Raw genomic sequence first — 21377 nt, 5'->3', positions numbered from 1 at the left:
GTCAGAGAGAGGAAGAGGTGAGTTAGAGAGGTTAGATAGGGAGCAGAGGCGGGTGAAGATGAGGTCCAGTGTGTGACCATCTTTGTGGGTGGCTGTAGAAGACCATTGAGTGAGGCCGAAGGAGGAAGTGAGAGATAGAAGTTTAGTGGCAGCTGAGAGGGAAGTGTCAATGGGGATGTTGAAGTCGCCCATGATGATAGTAGGGATGTCCACGGAAAGGAAATGAAGTAACCAGGTGGTGAAGTGGTCAAAGAAGGTGGTGGCTGGCCCTGGGGGGCGGTAGATGACAGCCAGTTGGAGGTTGGAGGGGGAGTAGATGCGCACAGAGTGCACCTCAAAGGAAGGGAGGGTAACAGAGGGTGGCAGTGGGATTGGGGTGAAGGAGCAGGTATCTGACAGGAGAAAACCAACTCCTCCACCATGTTTGCTGCTGGGGCGGGGGGTGTGAGAAAGGTGGAAGCCGCCATACGAAAGTGCAGCAGGAGAGGCTGTGTCAGAAGGGGTGAGCCAGGTTTCGGTGATGGCGAGGAAGGAGAGTTTGGTAGTAACAAAAAGATCATGGATGTAGGAAAGCTTGTTGCAGACAGAGCGAGCGTTCCACAGAGCTCCTGTTAGTGGGACTGGGGAAGCGGGGGCTGGGTGAATGGGTATAAGGTTGGAGAGGTTACGGAAGGTTGTGATAGAGCGTGGATGGGAGGTAGAAATGACTGTGGGAATGTGGTGAGGAGGACCAGGATTTGGAGAGATATCACCAGCAGTGAGAAGGAGCAGAGAAAGTGTTAGCAGGTGGGAGCAGGAGAGGGCATGAGGGGGCTGTCTGTGTTTGGCGACAGAGGATTGTATGTTAAGGAACAGTTTTGAGGCGGAGGTGAGGTGGATGGGGAGGATTGAAGAAGAGATGAACAGTTCCTTACTAGGAGTAGGGATTAGGGGAATTAGCAGAAAGTGAAGGATTATTGGGGTGAAAGTGAAAACAAACAGAAACATTGTTTACAGTGACAGAGATAGAAAGACAGATAAAGAGATAGAGCGATAGATAGATATACAGAGAGATAGATATAGAGATAGATAGAGATATATAGATAGATAGCTATAGAGATATAGAGATAGATATAGAGAGAAATAGAGATAGATATAGAGATAGATAGAGATAGATTTATAGATATAGATATAAAGATAGATATAGAGATAGATATAGATATAGAGATAGAGCGATAGATAGCGAGAGATATAGATATAGAGATAGATAGATACAGAGAAAAGATATAGAGATAGATAACGGATAGATAAATAGATAGATAGGTATAGAGATTGATAGATATAGATATTAGATAGAGATATATATAGATAAAGATAGATAGATATAGATGGTAGCTAGATAGATAATAAATATAGAGATAATATAGAGATAGATAGATATAGAGATGAGATATATATATAGATAGATATATAGATAGATAGATAGATATAGAGATAGATGTAGAGATAGAAAGATAGATATAAAGATAGAGCGATAGAGATAGATATAGATATAGATAGATATAGATAATAGATAGAGATAGATATAGAAATAGATAGATATAGATAATAGATAGAGATAGATATAGAGATAGTTAGATATAGATAATAGATAGAGATAGAAAGATAGATATAAGAGAGATAGAGAGAGAGATATATAGAGAAATAGAGATAGATAGAGAGAGCGAGAGATATAAAAAAACAAAACAAAACACAATACTCACCTCTCCTCCTCGCTCCCACGCTGATCCCGGCTTCAGTGTCAGGAGCTGCCCCCTCTGCCAGACACACAGCGGGTGCGCGATGTGAGCCAGGAGCAGAGAGGACTGAGGGCGGCGCCGGCCCTGATGCAGAGCGGCTTACTGGGCTGGGGGCGGGGCCTCTGGGGGTGGAGACCTGAAATGATATTCACTGCTTCGCAGTGAATATTCATTTCTCTTTAGCAGCGGGGACAGGGGCTCCTGCCTCCTGTCACCCGCTGCTGCTCCGCTGGCAGGGGCCCCCATAGCAGATGCATGGTGTGCGACACACCACTGGCTGGGGGCCCCTGGAGCAGCGGGGGCCCTAGGCAACTGCTGGCCCTGTATGCCTGCAGGTGCCAGGGCCCACCAGATGCCAGGGCCCACCGGAGAATCCTCCGGTTCCCCGGTGGGCCAGTCCGACGCTGCTTAGAGGCCTTAACCAAAGACCCCTTTGAACCACTACTAGAACTGTCACCAAAGCTACTTACACTTAAAACTGTCTTACTGGTAGCCTTAACATCAGCCCGAAGAGTCAGCGACCTTCAAGCTCTGTCTATGTGTCCTCCATATACACAGATCTTGGAGGACCGAGTGGTTCTAAGACCAGACCCGGCCTATCTCCCCAAGGTAGTCCAAAAGTTTCATAGGACTCAGGAGATCTCCTTGCCATCTTTCTGTAACAATCCTAGAAACCCTGGGGAGCAAAAGTTCCATACATTAGATGTAAGAAGAGCCATATTACAATATATGTCAGTAACTAGTCAGTGGAGGAAAGATCAGTCCCTTTTTGTAGCCTTTCAGGGTAGTAGAAAAGGGTACGGGGTAGCTAAGAGTACCATTGCCAGATGGATCAGGGAGGCCATTATGTTATCCTACTCCGCAAGTGGCGCTCCGGTTCCAGAAGGCATCAAGGCTCACTCCACCAGAGCCGTGGCTACCTCCTGGGCAGAGAAGGCTGAAGTATCAATTGAACAAATTTGTAAAGCCGCTACTTGGTCCTCACCTTCCACCTTTTTTAAGCACTACCGACTTGATCTGTCTTCCTCTACTGACCTAACCTTTGGTAGAAGGGTGCTGCAAGCGGTGGTCCCTCCCTAAGGTGTCTTATTCTACAAAAGTCTCTCATGTGTGCCGTCATGGGAGACGGGAAAACACCAAGGTTACTTACCGGTAGCCGGTTTTTCCGGAGTCCATGACGGCACCTGTATATTCCCCCCCTTTTCACTTCTTTGGTGTGCACTATAGTTTGGGTGTTTTTTTAGTTAGATATAATGTGGTGATAGTTTTACCATGTGTACTAACCCAGGGGGCCTCTCATGCTCTGTAAACCAACTGAAGTGAGGGAGAGGTACCGCCCTTTTATCTTCAGTAGGGTTCCTGTCCTGACTGGGCGGATCCCCTCTCTCATGTGTGCCGTCATGGGCTCCGGAAAAACCGGCTACCGGTAAGTAACCTTGGTGTATTTGTCCCTGAGATGTGGAATACTTGCTGCCATGTCAGCACATACAATCATGAGGAATTCCTTCTCTCCAGTTTCTATGTAGCATATGTTCAGTTGTAGCAGCATGGAGGTGACTTTTTGCCCGTACTGAGCAATGTAACTGTGAATCCAGCACTGCAGTGAGCTAAACAACCTTTTTGTCTCTGAGCTTGTGGGTAAAAACTAGTCGCCATGTCAGCACACCCAGACATGTAGTACAAGTTCCAATGCAGTAGCGGCATAGAGGTCACTTTTTGCCTGCACTGAGCAATGTAACTGTGAACTCAGCACTGGCATAAGCTAAACAGTTTATTTGTCTCTGAGTTTGTGGGTGAAAACCAACTGCCATGTTAGCACACACAGACATGAGGGATTCCTGCTTTTCTGTTTCTATGTAATGAATGTTCAGAAGCAGCAGCAGCAGCATGGAGATCACTTTTTTGTCTATACTGAGCAATGTAACTGTGAATCCAGCACTGGGGTGAGCTAAACAGCTTTTTTATCTCTGAATTTGTTGGGGAAAACTAGCCGCCATGTGAGCACACCCAGACATGAGGGATTCCTGCTCTCCTGTCTCTATGTAGTACATGTAGAGAAGCAGCAGCAGCATGGAGGTCACTTTTTGCCTGTACTGAGCAATGTAACTGTGAATCCAGCACTGAGGTGTATATCTGTGCCTCTTTGTGCTTTTTCCTGTTCATAGACTTTAATAGGCAGCTGTAATCTGATCCCTCGGTGTATGGCAGTGCAGCAATGCAACATTAGCAAATGGGGTAAGAGAAGAACTGGTGCAGGAACAGTTGGACAGGTGTCCCACTATACACTGATGAATGAGTTGAGTTGGTACAAACCAGCACCAGGGTGGGGAACATTTTTTTTATTTGTTATGGGGGTCCCAGGAACAGCATATATTAATTTTGCCTTATTGCATGATTTTGCAGATGACAAAATACTGGTCTATTATTTTTCCTGTTCTTCCATTAGTCAGTTAGCAATCCTTTTAAAGAAAGCCCGGTGACCATGGCATTCACAAATTCCTTTGAAACTGATCGGAAACGTTCACTGTCAGTCCTGCCCCTCAGCCCTGACGCCCTCGAAGAAATCACAGCCGGAACTAAAAGTATTTCCCTGGTTGCGGCGAGAAGACGATCAAAAGTTGCCAGCACTGAGTCTTCATTCATCCTAAAGAAAGAGAGCGCCCTCCCCTCGCTGAACGTGCTTCGGACCCCAAGGATTGTACTTCGTCCACCGGTCAGGAAGGCTGCGAGCGCCGAGAGCCTGACCGTCATCGCTCCAAGGAAAGATGAGGACGCCAAGCTTCTCTCATTAACCAGCCCCAAAAGACTCCATATCAAAAAAAGCCTTTGGGGAAAAAGGTCACGTTCCTTTGGTGCTGCCTCTTCAAAGGTAAGTACACTAAAGTGTACCGCAACTGTGAGATTAAAGGGGTGGTCCAGAAATTTCAGACCCCACCAATCTAATATTGATAACCTATACTTAGAATAGGCCATCGATTTCTCCTTCGCCTCATTGGGGGACACAGATACTGTGGGTGTATGCTTCTGCCGCTAGGAGGCTGACACTAAGTGAAAAAAAGAGGTTAGCGCCTCCTCCGTCGTATACACCCTCGCCCCTATTGCGGGCGGAACTCAGTTTTTTGCTTAGTGTCTTTAAGAGGCACACACGTCTGGATGTGACTATTTTTTTTTTTTCTTCCCATGAAGATGAGACAGGGGCGACGGATCCTATTGAAAGGGTCCGATCTCCCCAAACCATCAACGGGCGAGCCCGCGTTCAGTATCGTCTCTGCGTATCCTTTCCCGCACCGTGGGACATATCTGGGTCTTTTTCCCCAGACTTCTATTTTTTCTTTTTTATTTTATGAAGATAAGAAAGGGGCAACACATCCTATTGAAAGGGTCCGATTTCCCCAAACCATCAACGGGCGAGCACGTGCGAGTGTCCCTCCACGTATCCTCTCCCGCGACGTGGGACATAATGCCGGACTTAGCCCTGTCCACCCCTAGGTATTGAAACCATGGGCTTGCACAGAGGCACAAGACTAGTCTGTGCGGCCCCCACTGCTGCACCAACGCTAGACGGCGGTGCTGCATGGCGGCGGACGGTCCCTCTCCTCGCCCCTGCAGGGGGGACGGAGTTAGGGTGCCTGCACGTCCAGAAAATTACCCCATCCCCTCTACCTGGTGCGCTGGATCTGTAGCGGAGGTTATCGCAGGTATGGAGGACTGGGGAGGGCCCTGCGTCAGCGTTCCGGGAGCTCCATTGAGAAGGCTCCAGGCGGAAGGTTGTGCTCACCTGGTCCAGCATTTCCTTTCCTCCCTCCTACCCCCCCAGGCTGGGGCCGCCAGCACGGATGTCGGCCCATGGAGCGGGTCAGAGAAGGGCCGACAGGATCGCCATGGTTGCGGGGCCGCCAGCGCGCAGGGGTAGAAATTTAGCCCGTGGCTTCAGCCGTGACTAGGCCACGGGTGGAAGTACCGCCTCCGGCATGATGTCATTTCCGGCGCCGCCCCCCCATGGCTAGGGCAGACGCGAACAAATTGAGCCCCCAGTCTCATCACAGGGTAGGCCGCAACCGGGAGGATGTCTCGGCCTACTCGGGAGAAAGGAGCGCAGCGCAGAGGCAGGAGCACGTGGGGACACAGGATCAGGGTAAGTGCGACCCCCCCGACCCTGGAGCCGCGCTACGTGCGATAAAAGGGGGTTTGTTTCCTCCTCCTCCTCCCATCTCTCAACCCTCTTATAGAAAACAGAGGGGGTTATTGAGCTTGGCAGCAATATGACCGGAAAAGGGAAATCGTACACGTTCCTTTTATGCCGCATGCATTTCCTGTTGGGCCAGTTTTTCCACGAGCGCAGAGGTAAAAATTATGTGAAACCTGTGACTCCGAACGCGCCCAGGAGCCCTCCCCTGCGACCGAACCCACAATGGTGTGGGCAGACCGCAGAGGACAAGGCTCGGGATTCCCGCTGTGCAGCGCCCGGAACACGACGCCTAACAGAACCTCAGTGTCCGTCCTCCACTGCGACCACGACCAATGTGCCAAGCCCCCCAGAGTGGGCCCTATCACGGTCTCAGTTCATGCAATTGAGTCCCTTCAGACCTCAGGTGGGAGCAGGGACAGTGGCTCGCCGGCCTTAGAGGGGACCTCCACCTCACAAGAGATCCGGCCTGCAGGGGCCGCTCTCACTCCAGGCAGACCCGAGGGAAACTAGTCCACACGGTGTCGCCCAGTCCATCCAGTGCCTCGGCATCCGTAAGTTCTGCTTCTCGCTCCCCGTCACCAGTGGTTGATAGCGAGCAGACCTCAGATTGCGTCTCAGACGAGCCCCTTGACCTGGATACTCCAGCGTCACTCAAAACAGGGTATCCGTTTGCTCCGAACCTCCGTAAAAAATGGATGGAATCCCCGATGGTGGATCCTCCGGTTTCGCGCCTAGCCAATAAGACCCTGCTATCCGTCCCTAGTGTTTCGTCAGTTAGGGATCCCACGGATCGCCTTATAGAGAGCTTAGCTCATTCAGTATATGAGGCGTCAGGGTCAGCGCTCGCTCCCTCATTCACAGCAACTTGGGTAGCCAAGCCTATGATATCATGGGCAGAAGCATTAAACAAGGTGGCGCAGGAGCAGAATCTACCTGCAGAGATTTCGGAGGTCGCAGGTCAGATGGCGATGGCCGGAGATTATGTAATCAATGCTTCTTTGGATGCGGACAATTGCTTGGCACTTGCTGCCCCTAATGCAATTTCTATCAGAAGAGCCCTATGGTGAAGGACATGGCGAGCTGATTCTACTTCTAAGAAGTCCTTGACTTCCCTGCCTTATCAGTGTGGCCACCTATTTGGGGAGAAGTTGGATCAACTTATCTCCATCTCCACAGGAGGGAAGAGCGGGTTTTCTCCTTCAACAAAAGGTCAAAACGCTTTTTCGGCACCCGTTTTCAGGCACGTTTCAGGCCTTTTAGCAACCCCGGGTGGACTACAGAGGCCAATTCCGCCGCCTCAGGCCGCCCCAACCACGATAGGGAGCGGCAGGTCTCATATAGAGCCAACCCATTGGGGAGAATGTGCATACTCAGCAGCCCAGATCGAGGGGATCCAGATCCCAAAGATCGTCGGACAAATGACTTGAGGCCGTTGCCAGACGACACCGGCAAGGTGGGCAGCCGCCAACTCGGGTTTAACCACGTCGGGGGTCAATGTCGCTCACGACGTATGGGGAAAGGAATTGGTGGCCTCAGGTTACAAGATAGGATTTGTCAGATATCCTCCAAGATGGTTTTTTATTTCCCGGATTCCCAGGGTGGATACCCCAGGCAAGGGCTCTATTGGGAGCCATCAAATTGCTCCAGCACAACGGAGTCATTGTTCCAGTGCCGGAACACGAAAGAGCTCAGGGGTTCTATTCCAACCTTTTTTGCGGTTCCCAAAAAGGACGGGTGTGTCAGGCCTGTTTTGGACCTGGAGCTTCTGAACGAATTCATCAGGATCAGACATTTCCGGATGGAGTCTCTCCGTGCAGTCATATCGGCCATGGAGCAGTGAGAATACTTGGCCTCAATGGGCATCCAGGACGCATATCTGCATATTCCCATTTTTTCTCCTCATCAGAGGATTCTACGCTTCACCATCGGCGATCAACGTTTCATAGCGCTACCCTTCGGGCTAGCCACGGTTCCCAGAGTGTTTACAAAGGTTATGGCAGTTGTCATGGCCACAATGCATTCTTGAGGTCATAGTCGCCTTGCCTTATCTGGACGACCTCTTGGTCAAGGGGCCATCAATACGGGCATACGAGTAAAAGCTCAACATCACGCTAGATACTCTTGCCCGCTTAGGATGGTTGGCAATGCAAAGAAGTCATCCCTTGGGCCAGCTCAGAGGATCTCCTTCCTAGGAATGATCTTCGACACTTGCCGAGGGTTGGTAATTCTCCCTCAGGGAAAGGCACTAGCTCTCCGGCAGGGAATCCGGACACTTCGCCAACCAGTCCCTCATACCATCCGATCCAGGATGAGGATTCTAGGGAAAGTGGTGGCAGCAATGGAAGCGATTCCTGTCGCCCAGTTCCACCTTCGCCCCCTGCAGCACGCCCTCTTGTCAGCCTGGGACAAGAATCCTTTCACGCTCGATCGGCAGTGCCGACTGTCCTCTCAAGTCAGGCAGTCGCTCGGACGGTGGATAGCCAGTTCCTCGCCGGCCCAGGGGAAACCTTTCCCCCCAGATCATTGGCTGGTAATGACAACCGACGATGGGGGAGCGGTGTTTCGCCACCACACAACCCAGGAACGGTGGTCGCCACAGGAGGCACGCCTCCCGATCAACTTATTGGGGATACGAGCTATTCGGCTGGCTCTGCAGAAGTCTCATCACTTTCTAGCAGGCCGCCCCGTCCGGATTCAATCGGACAACGCCACAGCGGTGGCTTACATAAATCCTCAAGGGTGCACCCACAGCAGAGCAACCATGTGTGAGGTGGGGCTCGTTCTTCAGGGGCCCGAAGCAAACCACTCGGTGACTTCGGCTGTCCACATTCCGGGGCGTAAAAAATTGGGCAGCAGACTTTCTCAGCCGGCAGGGTCTTGCATCCGGAGAGTGGTCTCTACATCCCAAAGTTTTTCAGAAGATTTGTCAACTGTGGGGAGCTCCGGATGTGGACCTGATGGCTTCCAGAGTAAATGTCAAGGTGCCCGCATATGTCGCTCAGGCCAGGAACCCGCAGGCATGCGTGGTGGACGCGTTGGTTCTGCCATGGAACCAGTTTCGCCAGCCATATCTATTTCCCCCACTGCCACTACTTCCGAGAGTCATAAAAAGATCAAGACGGAAGGGGTGCCGGCGATTCTGCTGGCCCCAGACTGGCCCCGTCGAGCGTGGGACGCAGATCTAATGCAGCTGCTCGCCGACATTCCTTGGTGCCTACCAGAGCGCCCAGATCTACTGTCTCAAGGGCCGATTTGCCACCCGAACTCAGGGACCCTGTGTTTGACGGCATAGCCATTGAATCTTGGATTCTAACCCAGGCAGGGTTCGGGAGCGAGGTGGTCGCTCAATGATTAGTGCCCGGAAGCCTGCTTCAGCACGAATTTACCACCACACCTGGAAGGTGTTCTTTGCTTGGTAACGAGGCCGCGGTGTTTCTCCACTGAGATTCTCGATCCCCAACATCTTGGCTTTTCTCCAGTCGGGCTTAGAGAGCCCGGATAGCTCAGTCAATAGAGCATTAGACTTGGGCTTTGCCCCAAGTTCCCTCAGGAGACAGATATCGGCCTTATCCGTCCTGTTCCAGCGCAGAATTGCTACCAATTTGCAGGTGAAGACTTTTTCATTCAGGGAGTCTCCCACTTGGTACCTCCCTATAAGGCGCCTATGGACGCCTGGGACCTTAACATGGTCCTAAGTGTTCTGCAGGAAGCTCCATTTGAACCGCTTCAGGATATATCTTTGAGGTACCTTTCCTGGAAAGTGGTGTTCCTAGAGGCCATCACTTCCATCAGGCGGGCTTCAGAGCTGGCGGCCCTATCCTGTCGAGCTCCGTTCCTCACTTTCCATAAGGATAAGGTGGTGCTCAGACCAGCCCCTCCTTTTTTGCTAAAAGTTGTGTCCTCTTGTCAGAATAATGAAGATGTTATTTTGCCTTCATTTTGTCCAGCACTGGTACACCGTGTGGGAAAGGGCTCTTCACACGTTACACCTGGTAAGAGCCCTCCGGAGGTACGTGTCGTGGACGGCACCCTTTCGTCAGACGGACACGCTGTTCGTGCTCCCCGAAGGGCGCAGGAAGGGACTCGCTGCCTCAAAATCGACCATAGCCAGATGGATTCGTTTGACTATTCAGGAGTTCTATCGCATTAGAGGCACGCCGATTCCAGCAGGGATCAGAATGCACTCTACCCGGGCAGTGGGCGCCTCTTGGGCGCTTCAGCACCAGGCTTCGACGGAACAGGTTTGCAAGTCAGCAACATGGTCCAGCCTGCACACATTTGCCAAACATTATAATATCCATAGTCTGGCCTCGGCGGATGCGAGCCTGGGTAGAAGGATTCTCCAAGCAGAGGTGGCGCACCTTTTAAAACAAGAGGTGCATGTAGCTTGGATCGGTGAGTCAGTCTTCCACCCAGGGACTGCTTTAGGACGTCCCACAGTATCTGTGTCGCCCAATGAGGCGAAGGAGAAACATGGATTTTTGTGATAACTCACCGTAAAATCCTTTTCTCCGAAACGCTCATTGGGGGACACAGCACCCACCTTATTAGCCAGTTGGCTCTGTTTTTGTTTAGTTAATACGCATTTATTTATGTGATAAGGGTGGTCCTTTTCTGGACATGTTGTACCTGTATTAAGGCTGATTTTGTTATCCTCCTACTGCTTTGGCACCAAACTGAGTTCCACCCGCAATAGGGTCGAGGGTGTATATGACGGAAGAGCTAACCTCTTTTTTTCACTTAGTGTCAGCCTCCTAGCGGCAGAAGCATACACCCACAGTATGTGTCCCCCAATGAGCGTCTCGGAGAAAAGGATTTTACGGTGAGTTATCACAAAAATCCATGTATCAAATTCCTGGACAACCCCTTTGGGGTCACCTTGGGAAAAACCTCCTGGTAGCAGTGTAGCAACATTGGAGCCAAAGGGCCCTATTAATTACTTACTCCGCACCAAGAGGTCGCAGATACTGTCAAGAAAACATTAGAAAATGTATTTTTTCTCTTAGATAAGCGGCACCAGAGTGGAGCAAAGGTGTAAAGATCTTGATGTATATGCGATTTCTCAGGTCGTTCTTTTCACATAAGTTCATTCAACTAATTCAAGTTAATAAATAAAAAAACAATGGCTGACAGCCTGACACCGCCATTAGGGACATGGCTATTTATTACTGACCGGTAAAGGATTTCTGTTATTATGTACATCTCAGATACAATAAAAAGAAGCTTCCAGGTGATAAAAAAGTCATAAAGTGGAGGCAAGACCTCAATACCTCTGCGTAACACGCGTCACAATGCCTCTGCGTAACTATCTATGTATCATCTATCTATTATCTATCTTATATCTATCTATCTTATATATATCTATTATCTATTTATTATCTATCTTATATCTATCTAATATCTATCTATTATCTATCTAATATTTATCTATCTATCCATGGGCATACCCAGGATCAAAACTAGGGGAGAGCAAACCATGGTCACCAGCCCAGCCCCCAGACCAGCACCTGTATAAGTCACTAGCCCCAGCCCAGCACCTGTATATGCCACCAGCCCAGCCCTGAGCCCAACACCTGTATACAGTCATGGCCAAAAGTTTTGAGAATGACACAAATATTAATTTTTACAAAGTCTGCTGCTTCATTTTTTCTAATGGCAATTTGCATATACTCCAGAATGTTATAAAGAGTGATCAGCTTAACAGCAATTACTTGCAAAGTCAATATTTGCCTAGAAAATGAACTTTATCCCCCAAAACACATTTCAACATCATTGCAGCCCTGCCTTAAAAGGACCAGCTAACATCGTTTCAGTGATTGCTCCATTAACACAGGTGTGGGTGTTGATGAGGACAGGGCTGGAGATCAATCTGCGTTGAGAAACATGTGATGGTGTCTCCGCAGTGTTGGATGTTGATCTCCATGAGGTCACTCATCCTTATGTTCATAGCCTTTCACTAGGCATTGCTCCTACTAGCCAGTTTCCTACTCCACACTGATGAGGGGCAATACCCCGAAACAGCTGTTTGTGGATGGATACCATGTTTTGGCATAGGTAGTTTCCTTCATTGGAGACTGCCCTTCCCGTGGTTGTTCCTTCCCGGGGAAAGACCTGGCTAGTCATTGCTTGCGTTGAGAAACATGTGATGGTGTCTCCGCGGCTGTTGATTTACATGCTTTTGCATATTTCCCATAAGGGATGGGGGCATTGCTCTAGATCACTGCGTTGAGAAACATGTGATGGTGTCTCCGCAGTGTTGGATGTTGATCTCCATGAGGTCACTCATCCTTATGTTCATAGCCTTTCACTAGGCATTGCTCCTACTAGCCAGTTTCCTACTCCACACTGATGAGGGGCAATACCCCGAAACAGCTGTTTGTGGATGGATACCATGTTTTGGCATAGGTAGTTTCCTTCATTGGAGACTGCCCTTCCCGTGGTTGTTCCTTCCCGGGGAAAGACCTGGCTAGTCATTGCTTGCGTTGAGAAACATGTGATGGTGTCTCCGCGGCTGTTGATTTACATGCTTTTGCATATTTCCCATAAGGGATGGGGGCATTGCTCTAGATCACTGCGTTGAGAAACATGTGATGGTGTCTCCGCAGTGTTGGATGTTGATCTCCATGAGGTCACTCATCCTTATGTTCATAGCCTTTCACTAGGCATTGCTCCTACTAGCCAGTTTCCTACTCCACACTGATGAGGGGCAATACCCCGAAACAGCTGTTTGTGGATGGATACCATGTTTTGGCATAGGTAGTTTCCTTCATTGGAGACTGCCCTTCCCGTGGTTGTTCCTTCCCGGGGAAAGACCTGGCTAGTCATTGCTTGCGTTGAGAAACATGTGATGGTGTCTCCGCGGCTGTTGATTTACATGCTTTTGCATATTTCCCATAAGGGATGGGGGCATTGCTCTAGATCACTGCGTTGAGAAACATGTGATGGTGTCTCCGCAGTGTTGGATGTTGATCTCCATGAGGTCACTCATCCTTATGTTCACAGCACCTGTATAAGTCACTAGCCCCAGCCCAGCACCTGTATATGCCACCAGCCCAGCCCTGAGCCCAACACCTGTATACAGTCATGGCCAAAAGTTTTGAGAATGACACAAATATTAATTTTTACAAAGTCTGCTGCTTCATTTTTTCTAATGGCAATTTGCATATACTCCAGAATGTTATAAAGAGTGATCAGCTTAACAGCAATTACTTGCAAAGTCAATATTTGCCTAGAAAATGAACTTTATCCCCCAAAACACATTTCAACATCATTGCAGCCCTGCCTTAAAAGGACCAGCTAACATCGTTTCAGTGATTGCTCCATTAACACAGGTGTGGGTGTTGATGAGGACAGGGCTGGAGATCAATCTATCATGATTAAGTAAGAATGACACCACTGGACACTTTAAAAGGAGGCTGGTGCTTGGCATCATTGTTTCTCTTCTGTTAACCATGGTTATCTCTAAAGAAACACGTGCAGTCATCATTGCACTGCACAAAAATGGCCTAACAGGGAAGAATATCGCAGCTAGGAAGATTGCACCTCAGTCAACAATCTATCGCATCATCAAGAACTTCAAGGAAAGAGGTTCCCTTGTTGCCAAAAAGGCTCCAGGGCGCCCAAGAAAGACCAGCAAGCACCAGGATCGTCTCTTAAAAGTGTTTCAGCTGCGGGATCAGGCTACCAGCAGTGCAGAGCTTGCTCAGGAATGGCAGCAGGCAGGTGTGAGTGCATCTGCACGCACTGTGAGGCAGAGACTCTTGGAGCAAGGCCTGGTCTCAAGGAGGGCAGCAAAGAAGCCACTTCTCTCCAGAAAAAACATCATGGACAGACTGATATTCTGCAAGAGGTACAGGGAGTGGACTGCTGAGGACTGGGGTAAAGTCATTTTCTCTGATGAATCACCTTTTCAATTGTTTGGGACATCTGGAAAACGGCTTATTCGGAGAAGACCAGGTGAGCGCTACCACCAGTCTTGTCTCATGCCAACTGTCAAGCATCCTGAAACCATTCATGTGTGGGGTTGCTTCTCAGCCAAGGGAATGGGCTCTCTCTCTGTCTTGCCTAAAAACACAGCCATGAATAAAGAATGGTACCAGAATGTCCTCCAAGAGCAACTTCTCCCAACCGTCCAAGAGCAGTTTGGCGATCAACAATGCCTTTTTCAACATGATGTCGCACCTTGCCATAAAGCAAAGGTGATAACTAAATGGCTCAGGGAACAAAACATAGAGATTTTGGGACCATGGCCTGGAAACTCCCCAGATCTTAATCCCATTGAGAACTTGTGGTCAATCATCAAGAGACGGGTGGACAAACAAAAACCTTCAAATTCAGACAAAATAAAAGCATTGATTTTGCAAGAATGGACTGCTATCAGTCAGGATTTGATCCAGAAGTTGATTGAGAGCATGCCAGGGAGAATTGCTGAGGTCCTGAAGAAGAAGGGTCAACACTGCAAATATTGACTTGCTGCATTAACTCATTCTAACTGTCAATATAACCTTTTGTTACTCATAATATGATTGCAATTATATTTCTGTATGTGATAAAAACATCTGACAAACACACATAAAAACCAGAGGGCAGCAGATCATGTGAAAATACAATATTTGTGTCATTCTCAAAACTTTTGGCCATGACTGTACGTCACCAACTCCTGCCCAGCACCTGTATTTACAGCTGGGGGCTGGGCTGATGTATTTTACTGTCAATTATTAGTATTATAGTATACACTCAGTCTGGGTGACTCACTCACCCAGTCCCAGAGAGACCGTCGTCACTGATCAGAATGTGATGATTATACCTGCGCCTCGCGATTGCAGCAGGCAGGGCAGGCACCAGGCACACGCGGGTAGGGAGGCTGCAGCGCTCACACCTCACAACCAACTGCTGCAGCAGACCTGCAGCCAGGGGCGGGAGAGCAGAGCGCGCTCTCTCCGCAGACAAAGAACGTTCTTAACCCCTTACCCCTACTGTATGTGCGTCGCAGCCAAGCACCTTTTAAAGGGCCGGCAGACCGGGTGGCCTTATCATGATAGGTGCACGTGCGGCACGCCCATGTTTCTAGGGGGGGCACTTGCCCACCTCTGCCCCACGGTGGCTAAGCCCATGTATCTACCTATCTATCTATTTATCTATTATTGAGCTATCTATCTACAGTTGTGCTCAAAAGTTTACATACACCGGCAGAATTTTTGCCGCCTTGGCCTTTTTTCAGAGAATATGAATGATAACACGAAAACTTTTGGGTATGTAAACTTTTGATCAGGGTCATTTGGATGTTTTGGGTTGCCATTATGATTTAAAAAGAGAAAACACAATAAATGTCTTCACCCAACCACTAACCATGAGTGGAGAAAAAGTTTTGGTGTTATCATTCATATTCTCTGAAAAAAGGCCAAGAAAGCAAAAATTCTGCCGGGGTAAGTAAACTTTTGAGCACAACTGTATCTATCATCAACTCTCTGTCTAGACATGTCTCTAGTGTATGGAAAAAGACTAGCAGCCAGTATATGGCAGGTTTCCCATTCCTCGGCACCTCCAATGATCGCAGAACACCACGCTGACCCTCCCTTCACTTAGTGTCTGATTTTCAGTACAGGCGCTATAAATATTGCTGCCCCTTCGTCCTGTTGATCTTATAGGTCCCAGAGGTGGGCTTTTTCCTAAGAACTTTCTAGAAATGACCCATATGTAATGTATGATGGCTTCTTGTGACTACCTCTGTGTGGCTGAAACTTTCTTTCAGACGACGCACGTACAGCCGCACAGTATACGCAGAGTAAACCCTGATAGAAGTCACCAGACATCACCTTCTTCTGGTTTTCCAACCAAACCAACAAGGACTACCTCTAAAGACAAGAGTGTGCTAAATACTAAGACCTATGTGAGGCCCAAGGTGAAGACGAGTGTTCCTGAGATGGTGCCACCACCTACCCGGATGCAGGAGAACAGCGATGATCAATCCGGTCAGTTCATTCCTTCCGGTCTGTAATGAGCCTCATGATAGACTGTTATGTATGGAGAGCGCAGCTATAGGGGGGCTGTGTGAGCCAGGGGGGGTCTAGCTCCTAGAGACACTGTGGATGTAATTTCGGCAGATTTTTACAAGAAACTCTGAACAAATACATAAATATATGATTTATTTATCTTCTCAGTGGAAGGCCCTATTCAAGTTCTTCAGGTCAGCCGGACACCTCCCAGTATGATCCAGCAGATCAATGCTGGAATAGAAAAAGGCCCAGTGCTACAGAAGAGAGTGAAAGGTCAGAGAATCGTTATCCTTCACTTTATGTTCTGATTGACCGCATTTGCTTCTATTAAATTAGCTCATTTGGTCGGCAGCTATCTTTCCCGAACCATGCAAGCGACGCTCAGATTGCCCGAGCATGCATGTGATCTGAAAACATTAAGAAAAACAAAAATCACCTATTATATAATTTGTCAATTTTCTTGGTGTAAAAAGGACCCATCACTGTTTTGTTTTTGTTTTTTTTCATTTAAACTAGGTACCATTGATCCTGGAGTAATTTTCTTTCCTATGCCCCTCCATTCAAAAGTTATGCCCTCTGGTAATAAGGGGCACCCAATATGAAAATATAACCATCAATCAACCAGGCGTATACCAGAGGAATTCCTCTATGATGCTTGCCAATTAAAACACAGCTTCATCATAGAGGGGAAACAGTAAACGCCCACTGAGAAAGCCACAGCCATGTTTAGCGTGTTCTCCAGAGACGAGACTTGTCTGTGACCATGATGAAAACTCTGTAGTTGTCGCGTCTCATCCTGCTACAGGAGTGCCAGAGGACAGGAAAGCAGCAGCGGGTGAAAGTCGGAACACCGGAGACTATCAGCATTGGAAAGCTGGAGCACAGGAGAGGAGCAGTACTGAAGAGCCAGAGCATAAGAGAGCAATAGCGCTGGAGAGTCTGAGCATGGGAGGGGAGCAGAGCTGGAGAGTTGGAGCAAAGGAGAGGAGTAGCAGTGGAGAGCTGGAGCGCAGGCGAGGAGCAGTGCTGGAGAGACAGAGCACAGAAGAGGAGTAATGCTGGAGAGCTAGGGAACAGGAGAGCAACAGCGCTGGTGAGCCAGAGCACAGGAGAGCAGCAACTCTGGCGAGTCTGAGCACAGAAAAGCAGCAACGCTGGGGAGCCAGAGAAATGAGAGCAGCAGCGCTGGAAAGACAATGCACAGGAGAGCAGCAGCGCTGGAGAGACAATGCACAGGAGAGCAGCAGCGCTGGAGAGTCTGAGCACAGGAGAGCAGCAGCGCTGGAGAGTCTGAGCACAGGAGAGCAGCAGCACTGGATAGACAAAGCACAAGAGTGCAGAAGCGCTGGAAAGACAATGCACAGGAGAGCAGCAGCGCTGGAAAGACAATGCACAGGAGAGCAGCAGCGCTAGAAAGACAAAGCACAGGAGAGCAGCAACGCTGGAGAGTCTAAGCACAGGAGAGCAGCAACGCTGGAGAGTCTGAGCACAGGAGAGCAGCAGCGCTGGAAAGACAATGCACAGGAGAGCAGCAGCACTGGAGAGACAAAGAACAGGACAGCAGTAGCGCTGGGGAGACAAAGCACAGGAGAGCAGCAGCGCTGGGGAGACAATGCACAGGAGAGCAGCAGCGTTGGAAAAACAAAGCACAGGAGAGCAGCAGCATTGGAAAAACCAAGCACAGGAGAGCAGCAGCGCTGGAAAAACAAAGCGCAGGAGAGCAGCAGCGCTGGGGAGACAAAGCACAGGAGAGCAGCAGCATTGGAGAGACAAAGCACAGGAGAGCAGCAGCGCTGGGGAGACAAAGCACAGGAGAGCAGCAGCATTGGAAAGACAAAGCACAGGAGAGCAGCAGCACTGGGGAGACAAAGCACAGGAGAGCAGCAGCACTGGGGAGACAAAGCACAGGAGAGCAGCAGCGCTGTAAAGACAAAGCACAGGAGAGCAGCAGCGCTGGATAGACAAAGCACAGGAGAGCAGCAGCATTGGAAAGACAAAGCACAGGAGAGCAGCAGCATTGGAAAGACAAAGCACAGGAGAGCAGCAGCATTGGAAAGACAAAGCACAGGAGAGCAGCAGCACTGTAAAGACAAAACAGGAGAGCAGCAGCGCTGGAAAGACAAAGAACAGGAGAGCAGCAGCGCTGGAGAGACAAAGAACAGGAGAGCAGCAGCGCTGGAGAGACAAAGCACAGGAGAGCAGCAGCATTGGAAAGACAAAGCACAGGAGAGCAGCAGCATTGGAAAGACAAAGCACAGGAGAGCAGCAGCGCTGTAAAGACAAAACAGGAGAGCAGCAGCGCTGGAAAGACAAAGAACAGGAGAGCAGCAGCGCTGGAGAGACAAAGAACAGGAGAGCAGCAGCGCTGGAGAGACAAAGAACAGGAGAGCAGCAGCGCTGGAAAGACAAAGCACAGGAGAGCAACAGCGCTGGAAAGACAAAGCACAGGAGAGCAGCAGCGCTGGATAGACAAAGCACAGGAGAGCAGCAGCGCTGGATAGACAAAGCACAGGAGAGCAGCAGCGCTGGGGAGACAAAGAACAGGAGAGCAGCAGCATTGGAAAGACAAAGCACAGGAGAGCAGCAGCGCTGTAAAGACAAAACAGGAGAGCAGCAGCGCTGGAGAGACAAAGAACAGGAGAGCAGCAGCGCTGGGGAGACAAAGCACAGGAGAGCAGCAGCGCTGGGGAGACAAAGCACAGGAGAGCAGCAGCACTGGGGAGACAAAGCACAGGAGAGCAGCAGCACTGGGGAGACAAAGCGCAGGAGAGCAGCAGCGCTGGAGAGGACATCAACAAATAAAAATTGAATGTGCAGAAAAACAAACATCCAGCAGAAAGCAAATTGTGCAAAAATTTCTGTGAAACCCAATGTCAAAAATGACTTTTGGCTTCAAATACGTGCATTTCAGTAAGAAAAAAAATGACTGGAAGATTATCCCTAAAGCTGGACAGCTCATTTAAAGTGTGTCTAGTGTCAGGAGAACTTGCTGCATAATGTTTGTTTCTTCCTCTGGCTCCTCCTTCTTCATAAAATCTTATAAGCACCAACTGTCATCTCCTACCTCAATAATGGGAAAATCTGTTTTCACTGAATACACATTTTACCCTTGATTTGCGAATGGATGATCAATCCAGCAGAAGAAAGAAGATTTCTCTGATAAGTGATATTATAAAATTTATTTTCTTAATTTGTGATTAAAAATATGAAACGACGGATACTCTTTAAATATTAATTAGGATCATGGCACAATGGATGTGTAAATCCGCTCCGCCACTGAACATGTAAGCTTTCTCCTTACTGTTAATCTCCTAATAGATCCGTGACGCCAATCAATATAAAACCCCCTGAAAACAACAACCAGGGCTGTGAATATTTTATGACACAGGTAGCGGCGTCCCCGGAGTTATTATGACGCTCACAGATGTTTCCAGTGTTAAGCGGCTTAAAAGTCTTTGTCCCGACTATCATTATGTAATGCATACGATAAACTCCTGAGGAACTGACGTGGGCCAAAAAAGTCCTAGGGAACGATCAAGAAACCATTCATTTTTGTTCCACCATATAAACTGTATGCGACATTAACCCTTGAAGGACAAGGCTCCCCCACCCCTTCAATCTTACGCTTTCGTTTTTTCCTTCCCTTCTTCCGCGACCATCTACAGAAACGTATACGGACCTGTGTTTTGAAGATTTTAATGAGTCCATTCACTTTACCGGGCAATGTACTGAAAACTTTGAAAAACAAAAAATTAAAATAGGCCGAAAATATGTAAAAAATATTTTTAAAAAATTTTACGATAAAACTTTTTTTTCACATTGAACCATTTTAATGTTCACAGATCAGTAATGCTGTATGTGCTTAATTTATTATTTATTATTATTATGTATTTTATTTTTTTTAACTGGGGGAAAAATGGGTGATTTGGATTTTTTTAATCAAATATTTTTTTTTTTTACTGTTCATTTTTTATTTTTAGTCCTCACAGAGGGGGGGGGGCTTGAACCTGCAATTGTTTGATCACTTGTATTAAATACTACAACTTAAGTATTCTATTAATATAATATAGTCCTAATCACAGCAGAGCCAAGATAGTGTCCATGGGGGGGGTCTTTCATCTGCTACAACACATCCAATGCGAGGGTGGGAGGGGAGGTGATGGGTGCCCGGATTGAGACTCTGGGGCAGGATCCGCATTGCTTAAATGCTGCTGTCAGTGATTGATCTCTTGGCTTAAACGCTGCTGTCAGTGAGTGACAGCTCCACTCTAAGGGGTTAATGGCAGAAATCTGATCCAAGTCCGCTGTTGACGACTGTATATCACAACCACCATCACCTCCTTTTCCAATATTTTTATTATTAACAAGACATATAGACATTATGAGGTAATTGGGAAGGGGAGAGATGGGGGGATGGGGAAAATTGGGAGAGGAGGGGAGGGTCACAACTAAAGGAGAACTCAGAGATTCATGACGTTTATCTACACTGTATGAGAAATAATGATAATTATGTGCAATGATGTTACATGAGAAAAACAATTAGAGCAAATCAAGTGATTCAAACAGTAAGGTGCATACTCGAGTGATGGGTCAGGGATGGATTTCTGATAGTAACTTGGCACTCAACTTGAATGATCCTTTTTGAAAGAAAATTTTATTATGTGCAGTCTCAGAGACGTTTCGGCCCACAACAGGCCTTCGTCGGTCTGCCGACTGATGTCACAGTGTGGTGACTAAATGCAGGTCCAAAATTTCGTATATATTGATTCCTGCTATCAAGGTTGGTGCAGGTGTGCACTGTGCACTCACTTGATACTGTTTGCGTATGGACTGGTAAACTAGCCAGACTCAATATATATTGATTTTGGTGCAGTATCTAACTCCTTGGATTCAAATTAGGATGATGCACCTTGTGAGATGCTTGGCCATATAAGACAGGCGTTTGATATGAAAAACTAAGTGCTCTTGAACCAGAGGTCCATCCAGGACTGTAGCTGAGAGGGAGCACAAGATAAGCGGTGTAATCAATGTAGTGGTAACCCCTTAAACTTGTGGAGGTCGGTTGGGGTGTGTAGATCAATACGCGGTATCCACCGCTTGTATGACAGCTGTCATCCTAATTTGAATCCAAGGAGTTAGATACCGCACCAAAATCAATATATATTGAGTCAGGCTAGTTTACCAGCCCAAACGCAAAGAGTATCATGTGAGTGCACAGTGCACACTTGCACCAACCTTGATAGCAGGAATCAATATATATGAAATTTTGGACCTGCATTTAGTCACCACACTGTGACATCAGTCGGCAGACCGACGAAGGCCTGTTGTGGGCCGAAACGTTTCTGAGACTGCACATAATAAAATTTTCTTTCAAAAAGGATCATTCAAGTTGAGTGCCAAGTTACTATTTGCTAT

The 21377-nt window shown here is 48.1% G+C and overlaps 1 protein-coding gene across 1 annotated transcript in view; it reads left to right on the top strand.

Annotated features, from left to right (window-relative positions):
• Nucleotides 1–21377, top strand: part of LOC141057190 (kinesin-like protein KIF19) — a 95436-nt gene that overhangs the window by 59493 nt on the left and 14566 nt on the right. Inside the window, exons 17-19 of the mRNA XM_073553733.1 lie at nucleotides 4225–4647; nucleotides 15719–15938; nucleotides 16128–16235. Of these exons, the coding sequence (XP_073409834.1) occupies nucleotides 4225–4647; nucleotides 15719–15938; nucleotides 16128–16235 (751 nt within the window). The remainder of the gene's footprint in view (nucleotides 1–4224; nucleotides 4648–15718; nucleotides 15939–16127; nucleotides 16236–21377) is intronic.

The sequence above is a fragment of the Dendrobates tinctorius genome, unplaced genomic scaffold (assembly GCF_039654945.1).
Source record: "Dendrobates tinctorius isolate UK_male_01 unplaced genomic scaffold, ASM3965494v1 ptg000202l, whole genome shotgun sequence".
NCBI classification, from domain to species: Eukaryota; Metazoa; Chordata; class Amphibia; order Anura; family Dendrobatidae; genus Dendrobates; species Dendrobates tinctorius.
The sequence above is the reverse complement of the archived record's forward strand: the minus strand, read 5'-3'. Positions and strand labels throughout refer to the sequence as shown.